Here is a 21,526-nt window from a genome sequence, read left to right as displayed (position 1 = left end):
TAGAGCGCTATAATGCTATAGAACGCTATAATGCTATAGAACGCTATAATGCTATAGAACGCTATAATGCTATAGAACACTATAATGCTATAGAGCGCTATAATGCGATAGAACACTATAATGCTATAGAACACTTTAATGCTAAAGAACACTATAATGCTAAAGAACGCTATAATGCTAGAGAACGCTATAATGCTATAGAACACTATAATGCTATAGAACGCTATAATGCTATAGAACACTATAATGCTATAGAACACTATTAAAAAACCTATGAAATGAAGCAGCTCTATGCATTCAGCTCCTGAGGTGCACTTCTTCAGCTTGTAATGTGACTTTTCCCTGTTCCTTCTCTCAGCAAATCTCTTGACCCCCAAGTGTGAGCTGAGCAGCATGGATTCTACTGTTCTGCACCTTCTCTACTCTGAGCTTTAATATTATTTGCAGCTGTTCTCCCTATGATGCAGCCATCATCCCCTGCTCCCCGTGCTATCACACCTGCCCGAGCATCTCTTCTCTCACACCTCGCACTCCCCCTAGCGTCCATGCGGGGGTACTGCCGCCCAACCACGTGTACTGCAGCAGAGCCCTCCCCCTGCTGTCTCCCTCTCCCAATACCTGAGCTGACAATCGCCGTCCCCGGTCCTGGCCGAGCAGCGATTGGCGCTCCCCGTGCCCGGCGGGCGGGTCGTGAAGATCCAGTTCTGTTTGTCTGCCCTGGTAATTGCTTTTCCAAAGGTTGAAGACCTGCAAATACCGGGCATTTCACTGCAGTGTCTTCCCTGCACCGGGCTGCAAGGGCTAGGGGCTGCACTGCTCCCCCCGGCACTACTGTAACCTGCCCTGCATTGTGTATTAGGGGACTGACTCCACTGCAGCATTGCAGCACTGGATTACACACTGTACTGTCTGTATATTGCACTGCACTACAAGTCCCATACCAACTGGGGATTTCCCACTATCTGGGGCAGAGCTGCAGGACCTGGGCACCTTGGCATCCCACACCCTCTGTATTTGCAGGGACACCTCCATAGAGAAGTTGGCAGGATTCTTAGGATGCTGTTTCTTAGCTTCTTGTACCTTGTGATTGCACCAGGTAAGGAGACTATGTAACCCTTTATGTACTGTTATAGTATTTATTATTATTATTATTATTATTATTATTTATGACATTGTATACATTGTATGTCTCTAACATCAGTCTCTGTCATATAGAAGGAGGTCACCATCTCAGCCACTTTCATAGTAAGGGGATCATATAAACTCCAGATAAATGTCACATATAACACTACCAGACTGTTACCTAGTAGAATATATTCATAGACATTGGGTGTAACAGCATAGCTGCACTCTCTCTACCTCTTTATATGCTAACAGGAGTATCAGAAAACCATAAGATACCAGATAGTAATTCTGAATGACCTGAATCCCCTTTACTCTGTGGGCCTCTTCTGGCAGATAACAGGTTAACGTCACTTTGGCAGCGCAGGCGCCCTGACTATTCCCCAAATTCTGGCTTGACGCAGTCCTCCCTCTTCCAGGCATCCTGTCTGTTTGTACTGCTGGACCTTCCAGGTCCCTGCTTGCAGCCAGAGGCTGGAGACTGCCACACATGCACTAGACTTGGGAGTCAGTGAAGAACACATCTGGACTGGTTCTGTGAACCACTGTCAGTCTCCAGTAAATGAGAGGAATGTTTCTAAGAGACTGTAGACTAAAAAAGGTAAAAGTTGATGGAGTGAGTACAGTAGGGTACAGCGATGTACAATGTGAATAAGCAGCATGCCTGTTGGCGGACTTTCCAGCCAGGTCTGATGCATGTCAGGATAGGGGCTCACAAATTGAAGTACAATTTTCTTATTAGGATGACACACTGTTTCTTTACTTGTAGCTGACAGGCTAGACATTTTGTGGTTGCATTATATAATAAGCAAGGTCTATAGCTTGTGCGGTCTTCTGTCATGTGACTGATCTGATGTATACAATAAGTAGAAAGTGATACTTCTATACAGTGCCCCAGCTCGCTCCATTGAATTAGTTGCAGGTGTTTGCAATGTTCACACACTATTTTGATCAGTTTTTCTTGTGGCTGATGGATCTCCTGCCCTATCTAAGTGCAGGCACGTCTTGACTGCTGTCCAGGGTATCGCACATTCCTTTTTTTTTTTTTTTTTTTTTTTACAGGCGTATAAAATATCGCAATACAAAATCTCCACTTATCTCTCTGGCACTAACTTCTGTACGGCCATCGCATATAACTACCTAGTATAAAATTTCTGAATATAATGAATTTCATTGCATTCATTGCATTGTATTAGTCCATAAAGATTGGCTGGAACAGCTCATGACAGCTCGGAGCGTTTTGACAGCCAATGCAGTGCAGACACCTTGCTCACCTTCACGAGGGGTTAAACCTTTCTTCGGAATGCGGATTAAACATTTTCCCAATTACGTCCAGGCAGGGATCCTGACAATTAAATATAAAATAAAATAAGAATTGATGCTGGCGCAGTGGCCCATGTTGACTAAACTGCGCTGCTTGCATGGTGCATGGTCTTGCACGGCGCATGTTGCGACTAGCTTTGCAGCCAGTTGTTGTATTTCTGTATTCCGGGTCCTAAGACATAATACAACTCAGTAGGTAAAGATTTATTCCCCTGTAAAATAGCAACTGACATAAAACTGGAGCCTTAGCCCAGATATCAGTGTACCTCTTGCTGTGCGTGTGCTATGTGTATGGCGGGGGGAGGAGAGAACTGTGTGAAGAGGCCCTTTATATATTCATAGCTGATGTTTCAACCTGAGCCGATGCTGGCAGGGTCCCCCTTGCTGAACATCATAGTTTCCGTTCATTAGGAGCTGGAGTCCGGCTAGGAGCCGAGTGCTGGGTTCTGCTGCCTGGAGCACAGCTGATTCTGCAGAGGAGCCTTGGCTTCACTGACCCCTCTAAGCAGAGGTGCATAGAGGAAAGGGCGTCACTAGTGGGTCAGCTAAGGATCTCTGGTCTGCACAATACAGATAGACCCAGCGGTATATGTGCACTGCTGTGTTACTGAAGTAGTGCAACCATTTTTAGACATAAACTAGGCTTGAATAATTCTCTGGATAGAAAACGATTAATTGAGAACATGCGTGAGTCCCCTGACACTCTTTGCCAAAGCAAAATCACCACTTATTGCATTGGCTCCAATGGAGAGACACTATCCTGTGTAGTTTATAGGCGTTATAGTCTTATAGACTTTACTATGGCCACCACTTTCTCTGTATTGGTGGGATTTACAGATGTGAGTCTCCATAAATCCACGGGAAAACCATTTTGAACGCTATGTATACAATATATTGGTGATTTAAGATATCACATAGACAGCATTGTTATCTGTTAAAGGGAACCTGACATCACTTTCATGCTGCCTGAACCACAAGTCATCAGAGCAGTCCCCAGTTTCTTCTCCTCGCCTGATCAGCTTAAGGCCCTATTCCACGGAACGATTATCGTTTATAAGCTCGCTCCAAGGACCGCTTGTTAACGATAATCGCTTCGTGGAAGAGGTGTAAACGAGGGAACAACAAAGGCAAAATTGTTATATTGTCGCTCAAAATTGTTTTTCAGCATGTCGAAAAAAATCGTTGGTCTTTGAAAGATAATTCGCTAATTGGTTTGTAAAATTAGAAATCTTTCAGTCTTTTGTAAAAAGGTTTAAAAAAAAGTAGGTGTGTCGTATGGGAATGATCACCCTGGCTAACGTTTTAAACGAGCATGTAATGACCGCAAAATAATTGTTACACTACATATATCGTTCACGTTCCCATGTGTGTTATGTGTTATTGTTTGCTAAAAAAGTGATTGTTAACGAGTGGTCGTTGGAGCGATTTTATGAATGATAATCGTTCCATGGAATAGGGCCTTTAGATTGATCTCTCCCTGTTTGGTTATAGAAAGAGATCTATCAATCAAGCCTGGTGAGGTGAGGAAAGGCTCTTAAAGACGGCCATGATGACTTGTGGTTTAGGCAGCATGAAAGTGATGACAGTTTCCCTTTAAGCTATGGTGTTAACGCATCTGAATCATCAAAATCCCATTTTTGTTTTTTAGCTGGATGCTCTGAACCAGACGTTGAAGTTGTAATTCCACAGTTAATATGGTCTGGGCAGAAGCCTTTGCCACTGAGAGGAGATGAGTCAATCTTCGCTAATATCCGAAAGCCTCGCTCTCTTCCCCAAGATACAGCAACCCATCCGGATAATATGTATATCCATCTGCCTGCATTTGGCAAGGACCTGCACTTGCACCTGCGAAGGGTCCATGATTTCTTGGCTTCAGGCTTTGTGGTGGAGGAAAGGACAAAACTCGGAGACAAAATCCAAACCAGAATTCCAGAGGAAGACCTTTGTTTCTATGTTGGAGAAGTCCTCAACTACAACAAGTCTTTTGCATCAGTCAGCACCTGTTCAGGACTGGTGTGTACCTGTTACTTATTATATGAGAATGCTTTCTTTAATGGGGAAAAAGAAATTGTTACATTCACATGAAAGTAAATTGCTGTGTAGTGCAGATGAGCACGAGATTGGTTTAGATATTACACAGAAAAAAATACCAAAAACCTGTTAGTAGTCTCCAGCACAGTCATCCTGACTGTGCGGTCACTTCTTTCTGACAAGGCTGGCAATACTTGTGCATATTGCAATGCTGAGTTCTGATTTTGTCATGCACAAAGTACCGCTGTAGAAGGTATGGTAACTATGGTTAGACATCCTTAAAGAAAGGCTTGAAGGGCTGGCAGGGAGTATTCAACCTAAACCTGACTATAGGGTGGAAAGATAGTTTTAGGGAGTTGTACAATCGGGCATAAATCAGATTGGTGGGCCTCTTAAAAGGGGAACCCAGGTTTGTTTTGTTACATTCCCAAAGTAGCTGCTCAACTAGCTTGAAGGAAACATATGCACCAAAACCCTTCTGGCCCTGCACTACTGTACAAGTCGTGTATGGAGAGTCTTTTTTAATATTTTCTTACACATCCAGTGATCTGATAATTGTATACTATATACCAAACAGTGGAGAGTGGCTTCTCCAAATTACTTTAAATAAAGTTTTTAGAAACAACATGTTGTGATACTTTTTAATAAAAGTTCTACACTAATTTAGTCCCCAGAAGTAGATATTGGGAACTGGGGAAGCCCCAGTTATTGAGTTATAAACAGTGCCCAGTATGAATACATACAGTAGATCATGTGTGTACATGTCCATGGAAGATACCACAGTCCTTAAGACCTGCACTTAGGAAAATTAGACAGTCCCTGTCCATATGCACTGTTAGGGCCTATAGATACCATATGGTGGAGTCCTCTCCTTGGGATCCCAGTAGAGATGAGTGAACCTGAGCATGTAGCATTTGATTCCTTGTTGTGGTAGAAGTTGGATGCAGCCCTTAGCCCGTCTGGAAAACAAGAATACAGCCGTAGGCCGTAGGCTGTATTCATGTTTTCCAGGACTCCCTGGGGCTGCATCCAACTTCTTCAACCACTGGTATTTAAATGCTGCATGCTCAGGTTTCGATGAATCCAAGCATGCTTGAGGTTCGCTCATCTTTAGTGTTGAGTGTCTCCAACTTTAGCTCTGTTGAGTTGTCTTCATTATATATTTAACATGCAGCTACTGATTGAGTACTTTACAAAGTCAACTGTTTGCAAGACGTTCTGGCAGCTAGACCAGTGGCTATTGGCCGTTCACCTTAAAGCGACTCTGTACCCACAATCTGCCCCCCCCCCCCTCAAAATCGCTTGTACCTTCGGATAGCTGTTTTTAATCCAAGATCTGTCCTGGGGTCCGTTCTGCAGGTGATGCAGTTATTGTCCTAAAAAACAACTTTTAAACTTGCTGCCCTGTGTCAAATGACTATAGGCTTGAAAGATAGGGTGCGTTCACACGTACAGGATCTGCAGCAGATTTGATGGCGCAGATTTGCTTTTAATCTAATGTGGGCCACTAAATCTGCTGCAGATCTGCTGCAGATTAAAATCTGCCCCATCAAATCTGCTGCAGATCCTGTACACGCACCCTTAAGGAGTTGTCCAATCTGGCATTCTGTCAAATTTCATCAGCTGTCTGAACACTGCACAGGTGTCTTAATGATCCAGCACATGTGCAGTGTTCAGACAGGTGATGAGTAGAAGAAATTTTTCTAGGGGCATTCCTAATGATGAAGAGGACGGGGAGGAGGGACTGAGGGGTGTCGCAATTCTAGGGCATAGACACTCTAGGCCACGTCAGTTTGACAAAAGGCTGCAAGATTAAAAGTTGTTTTTTAGGGCGATAACTGCATTACCTGCCAAACGGACCCCAGGACAGATCTTGAATTCAAAGAAGCTATTTGACGGTACAAGCGGTTTGGGGGGTCAGATTGTGGGTAAAGAGTCCCTTTAATGGTTGCAGTATAAAAGTAGCTTTTTTAATGAGACAACCCCTAAAGTTCAGGAGCCCTTTTACTATACTAGGGAATTCCATATATACAAGGCTTGTGTACTCTCTCTGCATACAGACTATAAAAACATTGGGGGAGATTTATCAAACATGGTGTAAAGTGAAATTGGCTCAGTTGCCCCTAGCAACCAATCAGATTCCACTTTACATTCCTCACAGAGTCTTTAGAAAATGAAAGGTGGAATCTGATTGGTTGCTAGGGGCAACTGAGCCAGTTTCACTTTACACCATGTTTGATAAATCTCCCCCATTACGTTTTGTACCTTTTTATTTAAGTCATTAAGTCATTTTTTTTCGTCATTAAGGTTTTATTCAGTGTTTTCAAATGCTTGGTCACTCTTAAGAATTGGATATGTTTGGGTCCGATGAAAAGTATGACATGTATAAGCATGAAGAGTGTAATACTACAATGTAAACAATGAGGAGGCTGCAGGGCCGTGGCCTCTTCAAGTAGCTGATCCACAGGGGTGCTGAGTCAGACCATGACTGATCTAATATTCATGCTCTATCCTTAGGTTAGGTCATCCGTTTTAAAAGAATGAATAAGCCCTTCAAAGCATTAGTCTACACGGCTGTGATAATGTGGCATTAGGATGTGAAGCAGTGAATCTAAAACAGATTCAGACAGATGCACACTTCCCAGCCATATTTAGTGCCTCTCACACACAGTTATTCCCTGTATAACATTACAGCCATGCCATAACCGCGCAAACCACAGGTCCAGGCACGGAGCCCTAATACGGACTGAGCCAGGAAGCTGTTAGAGGCTGCCTCACAGGGCTACCCTTCTCCTACCAGCCACAGAGACACCAGCCACCTAAAACCTCACATTCCCACATGTTCTCCACTTAAAGGGTAGAGACAAGTAGGCAGTGAAGAACATTTTGAATACAAGGTTAGATAGACTTTTTTTTGTTATTTCAGAAGGAGTCTGTGTGCAGTTATAAACTACATTGTAAAACATTGAGTACAGCTGCCACTGAAAAGGCGGTATTGGTGGAAAGTAAATTCAAGTTTAGTGGTTAGTGTCAGGCAGCTGCTGCCAAGGCTAATAAAATCATTGCATGCATCAAAAGAGGCAAAGATGCACGAAACAGGACCATAGTTTTCCCTCCGTACATATAGAATACTATGTACAGGTTTGGGCACCTTTAGGACACAGCTGAACCGTAGCGGGAGCAGAGGAGGGCTGCCAAGGTCATTAAGGGAATGGGTGGGTTACAGCACCAAGACAGATTATCAAATTTACGCTGCATTCAATGAGAATACATACTAGCAACGGGATTTACATCCGGCTACGGGTATGTACGTGACAGCGCCATTAACTGCCTGCCATAGCAGACATTACCTGCTCCGTGCTCCGGCTTGCTTTGGGAGCCCCTAAAGCAAGCTGGAGCATGGATCAGGCAATGTTTGCTCTGGCCAGCGTGGGTTAATGGCGCTGTCACGTACATACTTGCAATGGGATGTAAATCCCGCTGCGAGTATTTATTCTCATAGAAAGTCAATGGCATAGGATCCGCAGCGGATTTCGCTGCAAATTTGCAGCGTAAAATCCGCAGCGCATCCATCTTGTGTGAATCTAGCCTCAAACAGATCCTTGAAAAACATGGACAGGGATGCAAAACAGATGGTTTTTCATGGATCATGGAGGTAGATAGCAGACTTCATCCATGGACCTTGAAAATCACTGAATGTGTGAAAGCAGCCTTAGGGTTATATAGTCTGCTAAACGGATGTCTTAGGGGCGATCTGATCACAGTGTACATGTATATGAATGGACAGTACAGAGATCTTTGTAGTGCTCTTCTTATACCTAAGCCTGTAACCATGACAAGGGGGCATCCTCTATGTCTACAGGAAAGAAGGTTTCACCATAAGCACAGACCGGGATTCTTTACTGTTAGAGCAGTAAGACTATAGAATTCTCTGCCACATGATGTGTTGATGTTTGACTAATTACAGGGATACTCTGAGCGAGAGGGCTTTTTCCTCTATGGCTGGGGAGAGGGTGGATGAAGGCAAAAACATCCACTCACTGCCTCGATTCCAGCGCCAGGCCCGTATTGTGCTGCTCGGTCCTGGTCTGTGACGCGGCTTGAGGTGTGACGTTTCCAGCCCACTCAGTCATTCAGCGGCAGAGGCGGAATCCTGCTAGAGCCGCTAAATGGCTGAGTGGACTGGAAATGTCACATCTCAAGCCGCGTCACAGACCAGGAAGCGGCCAGGCACTATAGACCAGTGCAGCACGATGAGAGACCCGGTGCTGGAATCAGGGCGGTAAGTGGATGTTGTTGCCTTCATCCACCCCCTCCCCAGCAAAACAGCTCTCTCACTCAGAGTTCCCCTTTAAACATGTTCAAGGGGGGTTGGATACTTTTCTTTAAAAGGTGCGACAATGATCCAGCGATTTACTGATCGCCATGTATGGAGTCGGGGGGACATTTTTCCCCTTGGTATGGGGCTATTGGTATCTGTCTCATAAGGGTGTCTGCTTTCCACCCTATAGGGTCATAGGTTTAACTTGATGAACTCTTGTAACTATGTAACAATGTAAACTAATGGTTTGTGTCTTTGGAGAAATGGATGCACAGCTGTAATTTTTAACTCATGGGCCTCAATTTTTTTGCAATTTTTTTTTCCATCCGCTTTTATCTTCTTATGGAACACAGGGGGTAGACTTTAACTGTGTAATAGAGGACCCATCATGGCTTGTTCCGACTGTCTGATTGTACTTTCTAGCCACCTTATTGAATATCTTATTGAGCCTGTTTCCAGTCCTCTGGTCTTGGTACTGGCAAGTACTTATAGGGAGTCGTATATAATGAGCACATATGAGAACTCTTAGAGACAATGCAGGTACAGTGCTAACTACTGCTAGTGATAGTAACTGTATCCTGGAATGTAGAGAAACCCAGTCATTATAAAGACATTCCCTTACCCGATCCTTACATGTTGTGTAGACTACAGATCTGCTGTTTAATTCATGTTGGCACCTACGAGCATGTTACTGTGATATGATAATGTTTCATTTAGGAGTGGTTTGGCTGCCTGGTTTGACAGCTGTCAGTGTGAATTGTCAGATGGCTCCAGCACTACATTCCTAGCTGTCTCTTTCTCCCTTCCTTCACTTGGATCTGTGATAAGGAGTCTTTATCTGCTTTTTAATTAAAGATTCCTACAATAGATTCCTCCAATTCCTCCAGAAAATCTGTAGCAAATTAGAGATTTGTGTAATGCCATTTTTCCTTTTAGAATAAAAAAAAATTGCTGGCAAATCCAGTATTTAGTTGTTTTATTATAACTTTTTCCTCTGTACATGCAGTTCCATCTCTTGTAAAGGTTGTTCTCATCTATTTGTTTAGGCGCCTAAATGGATAAATCTTTATTTTCATTCATTATTAGATAGAAAAGTATCCCCTTCGTAGTCCGGCGAAAGTATTGTATTGCCCCCCCAAAAGTTATACAAATCACCAGTATACACTTATTACAGGAAATGCTTATAAACTGCTTTTTTTCCCTGCACTTACTACTGCATCAAGGCTTCACTTCCTGGATAACATGGTGATGTCACTTCCTGGATAACATGGTGATGTCACTTCCTGGATAAAATGGTCACGTCCCGACTCCTAGAGCTGTGCGGGCTGTGGCTTCTGGAGAGGATGATGGCAGAGGGATGCTTAGTGTCCCTCCAGTGCCCTGTGTCCCTCAGTGTCCCCCTGCCATCATCCTCTCCAGCATGAAAATTCACTTCAGTTTACAGGCCCTGTGGTATAGCGCAAAAGGAGCTAAGGATATTGGTATAATATATTCTTGGGAAACGATTCAGTAGAACTAGTAATTTAAAGGGGTACTCCAGCAAAAAGAATGTCTTTTAAATCAACTGGTGTCAGAAAGTTGGAAGACTTGAGATTTTTAAATAGAAGTAAATTACAAATCTGTGACTTTCTGACACCAGTTCATTTGAAAGAAAAACATTTTTGCTGGAGTTCCCATTTTAAGAGATTCTGACTGTAGGTTTCTGCTGTCCTATCTCAGGGTAGCATAAAGTAGTGACAGACAAGCTGAACAGAATGATGTATCACTTACATTGTTCTGTAAAGCTGATTCAGACATATCCTCCTGAATAACATGGACAATAAGTAGTCCTATCCATTATGTGCATGAGCCCAGTAGTCCTTGATATTCATGAGAAGCAGAAAACTCCGCCCACCAGCTGCTGATTGGCAGTTATCGATCCATGCTGTGTATAGGCAGTCGCCTCTCAATTAGCAGCTGGAGGGCGGATTAAGTGTCCTGGCAAGAATCCCATTTTCCTGCATATCAGGAGAACGGCTGAACAGAATGATGTAAGTGATACACCGATCTGTTCAGCATTTATATCACTAGTTTATGCTGCCCTTATTTGAGGCAGCATAAACCTAGTGACAAATTCCCTTTGTTCCCTTATTTTGGGTTTAGGAGTCTGGTGGGCGGGACATTGACAGTTATTTCAACACGAACAATCATACAGGGAATACTGCCTATCACTTAGTACAGGGGTGGGGAACCTTTTCCATGTAAAGGGCCGGTCGGGCATTTATAAAATCATTCGAGGGCCGCATACCGTGCGCAGCAGGGTAGCGTGGGTTTGCAGCACCCGGGGCAAGGCACAGTATTGTTTCCCTAATGCCCCTGCTATTGTAGTTAACCCTCTGTGATGCCCCTTGTACCTGATGTGAATCCTTAGTGATACCCTATAGCCTGAGTTAACCCCCCAGTCATGTCCCTGGTAGCCTAATTCCCCCCCCCCCCCCCACACCCAATGATGCCTCTGGTAGGCCTAGTTAATCCCCCCAGTCATGTCCCTGCTAGCCTAGTTAATCCCCCCAGTTATGTCCCTGCTAGCCTAGTTAATACCCCCAGTCATGTCCCTGGTAGCCTAGTTAAGCCCCTCTGTGATGTCCGTGGTAGCCTAGTTTAGCCCCTCAGTCATGTCCCTGGTAGCCTAGATAACCCCCCAGTCATGTCCCTGGTAGCCTAGTTAACCCCCCAGTCATGTCCCTGGTAGCATAGTTAACCCCCCAGTCATGTCCCTGGTAGCATAGTTAACCCCCCAGTCATGTCCCTGGTAGCATAGTTAACCCCCCAGTCATGTCCCTGGTAGCCTAGTTAAGCCCCTCAGTCATGTCCCTGGTGGCCTTCTTAACCCCCTCAGTCATGTCCCTGGTGGCCTTCTTAACCCCCTCAGTCATGTCCCTGGTGGCCTAGTTAACCCCTCAGTCATGTCCCTGGTGGCCTAGTTAACCCCCCAGTCATGTCCCTGGTGGCCTAGTTAACCCCCCAGTCATGTCCCTGGTGGCCTAGTTAACCCCCCAGTCATGTCCCTGGTGGCCTAGTTAACCCCCCAGTCATGTCCCTAATGGCCTTCTTAACCCCCTCAGTCATGTCCCTGGTGGCCTTCTTAACCCCCTCAGTCATGTCTCTGGTGGCCTTCTTAACCCCCTCAGTCATGTCCCTGGTGGCCTAGTTAACCCCCCAGTCAGGTCCCTGGTGGCCTTCTTAACCTCCCAGTCAGGTCCCTGGTGGCCTTCTTAACCTCCCAGTCAGGTCCCTGGTGGCCTTCTTAACCTCCCAGTCAGGTCCCTGGTGGCCTTCTTAACCCCCCCAGTCAGGTCCCCGGTGGCCTTCTTAACCCCCCAGTCAGGTCCCCGGTGGCCTTCTTAACCCCCCAGTCAGGTCCCTGGTGGCCTTCTTAACCCCCCAGTCAGGTCCCTGGTGGCCTTCTTAACCCCCCATCCCCCCCAGTCATGTCCCTGGTGGCCTAGTTAATCCCCAGTGCCTGCCCCAAATAAAAAAAAAATAAACATCCCACTCACCTTTCCTCCGCTCCCACGCTATCCAGGTCCTCTTCTCCCTCCTCTCTTCTGTGCCGGTCTTCTCCTGCAGGCGGCACGCGGTGAAATGACGTCATCGCGCGCGGCCCGCAGGAGTCACAAGACGTGCGCCGCTCTGTTGGGGAAGGAGCCGGCACAGACACAGGAAGATGCTGTGTATGCCGGCTCCTGCCTCACCACCGCGGCGCACATGACAGGAGAGCCGCAAACCGCAGAAGACGTGTGCCGCTCTGGAGGAGAAGGAGCCGGCATACACAGCGTCCTCCTGTGTCTGGTAACTGTCACAGACAAAAGGAGGAAGCTGTGAATGCCGGCTCCTTCTCCTCCAGAGCAGCGCATGTCACAGGGGTGCCGCGGGCCGCATCCGGAGGTGTCAGGGGCCGTATGCGGCCCGCGGGCCGGAGGTTCCCCACCCCTGACTTAGTAGGTCCACACTCCTAAGTCCCAAAAAAACAGTTGTGTAAAAGAATAAACTTCCTGTAATACGTAAAGCAGACTTGTCACTAAAACTTTTGACATGTTATCAGACAGGTGAAAAGTTATCAGAGGGGGTCTCACCTGCTGTGATTAGAAGTTATGGAGAGATCACAGCCGCGCAGTCCATCAATATACCCCATAGAAGTCTAAGAGGAATTATTGACAGAATGCAGGGTCGGCTGGGGAGAGGATCACGCTGCTGTATCTTTTACTACAAATATTTATATGTATATCAATCTGCTTAGCACCTTTAGCCCTATCGAAATGGAACTAAATTTGTAATATGACAGATTCTCTTTAAATGTAATGAGTATAAAATTGGACGTATGGAATATGTAAAGGGAGTACAACTAAAGGAAAAATGTATTTCATCCTTCATCAGTATAGCATAAGAGTGGTACTTCTTAGTAATAGAGCTCCTGGGGAATGGAGTGCAGGGTCTGGAAAACTAATGGAAGTGGAATATTCTCTCGGTGGCCAGTGTCAAGCCATTTTGCAGTGCCATAATGATTGAAGTTAACCATGTGCTGTTATCCTTGGCTGCCTTTAAAAAGAGTTATCTATTTGGAGGCTTCTTTCCACAGGAAAATGAAACAATTGATGCATGGACGAGGAAAGCTTGTTTTGTAATATATTTTAATGATCTGTTTTACTATCCTTGTTCCCCCGGTTTAAGCAACTAGCCTTCCTATCCTGCATGTCCATTAAGTGAAGCATCCAGCTTCTCCTATGAAGGCAATGATAACAAGGTTTGCATCGCTAAGAGGAGTTCTTTATTAGTAGGGTAGCATTGATATTAACAGAAGGAAAACAACCTTCAAGACCACTTCTTCGAGAAGACCACTGACTTAGCCAGACCACATTTCCTATGACAGAGTTTCAGTTCTTCCATATAGTATGCTTTCTGGATGTCTTCTTTGAGAAGATCTTACTTTTCAATTTATTTTGGGTGGTCATCTCAGAGAGGCTTTACTGTATAAGCTGGAGCACGCTCGCTCCGATGGTTTGGCATTTGATTACTGGTGGCTGAAGAAGTTGGATGCAGCCCTACGGAGACTGGAAGAATATGGTTATAGCATATGGCTGTATCCATGTTTTTCAGGACGAATGGACTCAAGGATGCTAAACATTTTCTCCCCCTCGCGACATGGGGGGCTAAGATACAATGATCGTGAGGAGGAGAAACACTTGCACGCGATGTCCAATAGCTTTACAGTGTCTCAATATCTAAGGGCCTCCAAGATTTGGAATCTTAGGAAGTGAGTACCAGGGAGCAGAGGGCTTCTGCCATCTTCTGCTCGCAGACAACCCCTTTTAGGCTATTTTCGCTTGCAGTAAAATACATATATTATAAATGGAATAGTGTCCATAGTTGACTACCAGTATACTCATTATATATGACCTGCTTTTGCATTTAAAGTTATGTCTGTATTTTGCTTTTATTTTACCTTGTATGAACATAGATTTTCCAACTTATAGTTAAAGCAAATTTACTGGTGGTACATTGCTTTTTATGTTCTTACCATGAATAGACTGGCACCGGTACGTTGATGTTGGTCTGTTTTTCTGAACCCAGTTCCCGCGCACGGTACCAGTCTATAGTCGAGCACCGGCCCGGCCTGAAACACTGGAGGAAACCCCTTCCCCTCTACGATGAGGCTCCATTAGAATCAATAGAGCTGCGTCATAGAGAGGAGGGGGCTTCTCCCCACTGGGGAAGGCTGGCCTGCCTCCAGTGCTTCAGGCATCTATTCATGGTAAAAACAGAGAAGCGATGTACCCTTGGTACAGTCGCTTTAAAGACATCACATTGACAGTGCTCTGTGTATAAGGGTTCATAAGCGTTTATAGCTGTCAGTCTCTGAACAGGGCCACCCACTACTCTACTAGCATAGAATGAACAGAGATTTCCATGAATAAAAGACAAATTATTCTTGAACATTTTCCACAACACAGTTTGCTCTGCTCCTCATGCTTTGTAATGTTCATGATAATAACATGATGCTTGCAGATTGGGCTCCATTTTAACATGGCAAGTTCCCTTTAAAGGGGCATTCACATTTCAAGAAATACAGTTAAACCTGGAGGATTCGTTAAGTTAAAGGGGTTATCCAGCGCTACAAAAACATGGCCACTTTTCCTCCTACTGTTGTCTCCAGTTCAGGTGTGGTTTGCAATAAAGATCCATTTACTTAAATGGAACTGAGTTTCAAAACCCCACCCAAACTGGAGACAACAGTAGGGGGAAAGTGGCCATGTTTTTGTAGCGCTGGATAACCCCTTTATGTTTTTGTGCCAATACATTCACTTTTCAAACTTGCCTCCTTCTCCTGATCTGGATGCTTTTATCCTCCCTTTGGTGACAACTTGTTGTCTAAGTTACCAGCTACAGTTCTGTCCTAAAAGCAGTGGGCTAGCTGATATAGATAGCTAGATGTATATATATAAACACTATCGGAGACACTTACGAAGACCATTGTCAGGTCTGCAGTGCAGAAGCACAGCTGGCCCTCTCATAGCACCACGGCGTCCCTGACCGACAGGGTCCTTATTGATGAACGACGCGGCCAGGGCCAAGCTACTCCCCTGCTGGGAGTTCCAGCTGATTACTGTTTGGTAATTGCTGACTGGCAGATGCCACTGCCACTCAGTTTTTGAGTACTGTAGGAGGTGTCACATCCGCGGCTGCGGCACATACCTCTCGCCGCGCCGCTGCTGCCCCATCTTCTGCTCTGTGCCGGGGCTCCTCCTCTGGCTCCTTGTCAGCTCGACGTGCGCGTCCCTGTCTCCTAGGGAGCGCGAGCGCCGGCTCTGCAATAATTTAAAGGGTCAGTGTGCCTTTAATTGGCTGCTCCTCTGAAGCTCTGCTATAAATTGCAGCCCTGCCCCACGACAGGTGTTGGAGCCTCTGCATGCTTTCCTTAGTGTGTAGTTCCAGCTCTCCTGTATCCAGTCTGTATACTACAGACTGTATATCCTGCTCGTGTATCCTGCCAAGCGGTTCCAGCCATTCCTGGATCCTGCCATCTGCCTACTGTCTCTGGTCCAGCCAAGACTCCTGCTGAGTTCCAGGCTGTCTGCCTACTTGTCTCCTGCTGAACCTCGCCACCACCACTAGCAAGCCAAGCCAGGGGTAGCAAATCCATCCTGCCTTGCAGCGGGCTCTGGTGAAGACCAGCGGCCCCTTAGACTCCGCTCCCTGGTGCGGCTTACATCATCGCTAGTGGAGAACAGGGGAACCACAACTCCCAGCATTAAAGAAGGCTGGGAGTCCCTGCCCCAATCAGAACCGGGGGCTGGGACTTCAGCTCCTTTAAAACTTTCCTTAAAGCCTCATTGCCTGCAATAGAGCCTAGTTTACTAGCGTGTCTTGACCTAGCGTTCCCTGCATTGTGTATTTGGTTTTCTGACTTCTGTTTTTTTTGGACTTTGACTACTCTTTTCGATGACGTTTTGTACTGAGCTGCTCTCTTGTTCCAGATTTGGACCTCTGACCCTGTTATATTGTGTTTTATCTATCTTGTCTTTGTTCCGTGTTCACTTATATAGGATTAAGGACCATCAACCAGTTGTCGGCTAGTGGTGGACAGGGGAACCACAACTCCCAGCGTTAAAGAAGGCTGTTAGTCCCTGCCCCAATCAGAACCGGGGGGCAGGACTTCAGCTCCCTCAAAACTTTCCTTAAAGCCTCATTGCCTGCAATAGAGCCTAGTTTACTAGTGTGTCTTGACCAAGCGTTCCCTGCATTGTGTATTTGGTTTTCTGACTTCTGGCTTTTTGGACTTTGACTACTCTTTTCGATGACGTTTTGTACTGCGCCGCTCTCTTGTTCCAGATTTGGACCTCTGACCCTGTTATATTGTGTTTTATCTATCTTGTCTTTGTTCCGTGTTCACTTATATAGGATTAAGGACCATCAACCAGTTGTCGGCTGCTGTTAGGGCTGTTGAGAAAATTAGGCAGGGACAGCGGGGCAGGTGCCAGCGTCAGGGCTACATCCGTCCTTTGTCTTCCTGGTCCCATATCCTGACAACCGTTGTACAAGTATGCCGCTTTTACATTAGGCCCACCCTCTCTTTTGCGGCCGGATTCACTAAGAGGCGCACTCCTCTTAATAAACTCGGCCAGCCCTGTGCCCAGCATAAAAAGTCCAGCAGGTGTAGATTTTTTTAATGATTTATGCCTGTGAGCAGATATGTTCATTTTACAAACTTGCTTCCTTCTCCTGATCTGGCTGCTTTTTGTCTCCCCTTGCTGACAACTCGTTGTCTAGGTTACTGGCTACTGTTCTGTCCTAAAAGCAGTGGTCTAGCAGATATAGATAGCTAGATGAATATACAGATACATAGATTATTATATGTAAATAAACACTATGGGAGACATTTGCGAAGAGCGGTGTACAAGTACGCCAATCTTAAATTCGGCCCGCCCCCTTTTCTGCAGGCCTCTATGTAAACTCAGCCTGCCCTGTGCAACAAATCTACACCTGCTTCCAGCCTCCTCCCGCCTTGCCGTGTCCCCCCTGCCTGCCCATCAGGAAAGCGGGGGATACAGCTGGCGGACGCCAGGGAGAAGAGGCAAATCTGTGCCTTCATCCTGGCGTGCGCCAGCGGCGCAGGTTTCATACACGTCTCCCTATATATGTATATGTTTAGGATATCTATATAGACCACTGCTTTTAGAACAGAGTGGTGGTTGGTAACCTAGACAATGAGCAGTCAACAAGGGGAGGAAAAGAACAGTATATCAGAAGAAAGAGTCAATAAAAGTGTTTGCAAAAATATTTATCTTCATGTTCCCTACTACTATGTTAGTTGAGATGGGAATACCCCTTTAAGGCATATTATGAGGACATGACCTAAATTACTGACTGATGAGTTCCCAAGAGTCTGACTAAATGCAATGGTCCCTCCTGTCCCTACTTTCTAGGTTTTGATATAACATCATCCTTGCAATTTAGCAAATGTTCCATTTAGAACCCAACCCTCTGCAATGCTTATTACTAATTTAGTACCAGATTATTAAGTATTTCTTCAGTCTTATGACGTAACATTACAGTGGATTATGGCTGTTAGCGTTGATGCGTCTATGTGTACTCTTCTACACAGTTACTGAGCCATGTGAGGGCGCTGTAAACGTGTTTCTGTACTATTTATAAGCACTTGGCTCCAGCACAATTGGACTTCTGTTTATCTCCACACCTCATCCTGGAATTAATTACTTTGGGTCTGTGAAGCATTGCAGAGTGGGAAGTTTTCCTAGACAGCAGAGTGATTTGTTCCATCCTGATATTTTACCTCTCTGATTCATCCACACCCTGTTACCAGGTCAGGCGAACAGGAATAGACACAAGGACCCTAGATAAATCTCTGCTGTAGGTCGTTTCTGCGCTTCGAGGGTTTTATTTTTACAGTAAAACCCGTGTGTTGTTCTTGGCGGGAGTTGTGTGACTGAGAAGTCTCTTCTGAGCTCCAGGCTCTTGGTGATTCTATTCTTTGCTGCAGTTTGCAGGTTTTCGAGGGATCCTCAGTAACCACTCACTTGCCAACCACACTACACTGACAGCAGAAGAGGGAAGCAGCATGGATGTAGATTTGTCAGCACTGGAAATCTATTTGAACTTTAATGTGTATATTCAGATGGAAGGAAAATTTATCTCAACTATTACTTCGAGGGAGGAATATCCTGGTTGGACCTATGCAAAGTAGACCCCCCCAAAGGAAAAAAGGAACTTGCTCCTCACTGCCACCTATTGGAGGTAGCATGCCTTCTATCAGTGTTAAACCCATTAAGAGCCCAAACATGACTAGAGATGCCAAGCCAGAATTTGTCCCAGAAGGGAAAGTTACCATCTGGGTGACTAGTGCCTAGTAACTACCCAATACTGATTTAGGGTAGCTTCACACGTACTGTATCGCTGCTTTTTTATCGCTGTGTGTTTGCTGCGATTTTTAAATGCGAGTTTTGATTTTCACATGATTTTCATGTGAAAATCAAAACTCACATGTAAAAATCGCACCAAACTTGCAGCGATAAAAACGCAGCGATACAGTACGTGTGAAGCTACCCTTAAAAGGAAACTACCTCCAAAAGGTGACATTGAGGAGCAAGTTTCTTTCTCTTTTGAAGGAGAGCTACACTGCATGACGTATAAAATTACATTCACCATTTTGGTGGTCTCCTCGATACATTACACCCTCAGCCCCTGGTTGGACATGAAGAGACAATGACTTCCAACTTCATAATGTATAAAACTTAGTGCACATGAAGAATTATTAACAAAGCCTATCTGTTCTGCAGAAGTTCTATCTCAAATATTTTTTTCCTGGGATAATTTAAACCCATAACATTTTTGTACTGTTCCTCTTACCCATTGTCTTTCATGTTTTTATCCTGAAGCTTTGAGACTTCTTGAGCAGGCTGGGATGACAGGAAACAAGCCTGTTTAGCATGAAGTAGAAGTCTATTGTACATCAAATACAAGTTTCTTTGATCACCTATGTACATATAGAGAAATTTAGAGCTGGATTAGGGTTGATGAAAGCCCCTAGGCAAAACATTTGGTGCACATTGCTCTTCCTACTGAAGTCATAAAAGAGTTACAGAGACAGGTGAGCCAGCAATTTCCTTAAGCTTCGCATAGACAGTTATCTCTCTTCCCATACACATAAATGTTTGGCACAGCTGAATGTTCATGTGTTCTCTGTGGGGAGGGTTAAAGGGGTTGTCCAGCGAAAAACATTTTCTTTCATATCAACGGGTATCAAAAAGTTATATAGATTTGTAGTTTACTTCTACAGGGCCGTATTTGCCACTAGGCACCCGTGGTCCGGCGCCCTACGGAGGGTGGCACCCGCAGGACACATTTTTTAATATGTACTTAAATTTTTTTTTTAACCCCATCCGCCCCCCCGCTGCTGACATCTGCGCCCGGGGGGGATAGGGTGCCGGGGTGCAGCTTCGGGTGCCTGCGTGACCTTTCGGCACAGATAGCCTGTCACACAGGCTGGAAACTCACAGCCGCAGCCCCGCAGTGCCCTGCGCCAGCGCAGCGCCAGCGCAATGACGTCACAAGCAGGGGAGAAGTTTGGCACTGCGGGGCTGCGGCCATGAGCTTCCGGCCTGTGTGACAGACTATCTGTGCCGGAAGCTCACGCCGGCCCTCCATTAGGGGGGTCCTGCCCAGACTGCCTCTCACCCTGCCGCCTTTGTGTTTCCCCCGGTCCCTGGCTGCGACTCGGATACTCCACCTGCCGCACGTGAGTTCCCCTCGGATGCTCCCCCAGCCGCCCGAGTTTTCCCCCTGCCCCCCCGGATGCTCCTCCTGTCCCCTGACCGCTCTCTTTCTACCCCCCCCCTGCTGCTCCATCCTGCTTCTCTATCTGCCCCCCATCTGCTCCCCCAGTCTGCCCCCCATCTGCTCCCCCAGTCTGCCCCCCAGTCTGCTCCCCCATCTGCTCCCCCAGTCTGCCCCCCCATCTGCTCCCCCCAGTCTGCCCCCCCAGTCTGTCCCCCATCTGCCCCCCCTAGTCTGCCCCCCAGTCTGCCCCCCATCTGCTCCCCCAGTCTGCCCCCCATCTGCTCCCCTAGTCTGCTCCCCCAGTCTGCCCCCAGTCTGCTCCCCCAGTCTGCCCCCAGTCTGCTCCCCCATCTGCTCCCCCAGTCTGCCATCAGTCTGCTCCCCCATCTGCTTCCCCAGTCTGCCCCCATCTGCTCCCCCATCTGCTCCCCCAATCTGCCCTCAGTCTGCTCCCCCATCTGCTTCCCCAGTCTGCCCCCCATCTGCTCCCCCATCTGCTCCCCCAGTCTGCCCTCAGTCTGCTCCCCCATCTGCTTCCCCAGTCTGCCCCCCATCTGCTCCCCTATCTGCTTCCCCAGTCTGCCCCCCCATCTGCTCCCCCATCTGCCCCCCGTCTGCTCCCCTATCTGCTCCCCCAGTCTGCCCCCCAGCTGCTCCCCCTGCCACATCTAGCTGCTCCCCCTCCCAGTCACTCCAGCTACCCGCCCGCAGACTAGTTGTGGTCGGAGAAATCTTCATGATGGCTGCACCAGATGCAGAAGAAAGCAAAAAGTGAGCGACGGCAATTCGAGGAGACGTCACCTGTGAGTCATTAGTAACTGCACTGTAATCACTTCTATAGTGTGCAGAGCCTGTGTACCATTGGTGTATTGTTTGCGGTAGTGTACTGACACAGCCCTGCGGTCACTACAGTACACTAGTGCAAACTTTTAAACTAGAAACCAACTACAAGAGCTGCAAATACTACAACTCCCAGCATATCCTGAGGGGTGCAGACTGTCAGTACATTCTGGGAGTTGTAGTGCCTGCAGCTGTTGTAGTTGGGTCCTAGGTGCATTGTACACTGGATGCTTTGTGGCATATAAGAATACATAGATCTGTGGGGGTCAGTGTAGGAAAGTGACCCCAGAACAGCACTAATAGGGGACAGAACAAAAACATCTACCCCTATCCCCTATTAGGGATGTTCTGGGGTTACTTCCCTGCACTGAGCCCCCACAGATCTATGTATTCTTATATGCCACAAAGCATCCAGTGTATAATGCACTTAGGGCCCAACTACAATGGCTGCAGGAACTACAACTCCCAGCATGTACTGACAGTCTGCAGCCCTTAGGATATGCTGGGAGTTGTAGTACAGTGTAGACAGATTTATTGCTGGACCTTCAGGGCTGA

At 46.3% G+C, this 21,526-nt stretch overlaps 1 protein-coding gene across 1 annotated transcript in view; it reads left to right on the top strand.

Annotated features, from left to right (window-relative positions):
• Positions 1-759: 759 nt before the first annotated feature.
• The window catches only part of ADAMTS17 (ADAM metallopeptidase with thrombospondin type 1 motif 17), a 191,678-nt gene continuing 170,911 nt past the window's right edge, over positions 760-21,526 (top strand). The window contains exons 1-2 of the mRNA XM_069985227.1: positions 760-1,096; positions 4,094-4,458. Of these exons, the coding sequence (XP_069841328.1) occupies positions 1,057-1,096; positions 4,094-4,458 (405 nt within the window). The 5' untranslated portion in view covers positions 760-1,056. The remainder of the gene's footprint in view (positions 1,097-4,093; positions 4,459-21,526) is intronic.

The sequence above is a fragment of the Dendropsophus ebraccatus genome, chromosome 1 (assembly GCF_027789765.1).
Source record: "Dendropsophus ebraccatus isolate aDenEbr1 chromosome 1, aDenEbr1.pat, whole genome shotgun sequence".
Taxonomy (NCBI): Eukaryota; Metazoa; Chordata; class Amphibia; order Anura; family Hylidae; genus Dendropsophus; species Dendropsophus ebraccatus.
This window is presented reverse-complemented; position numbering and strand designations above follow the sequence as displayed.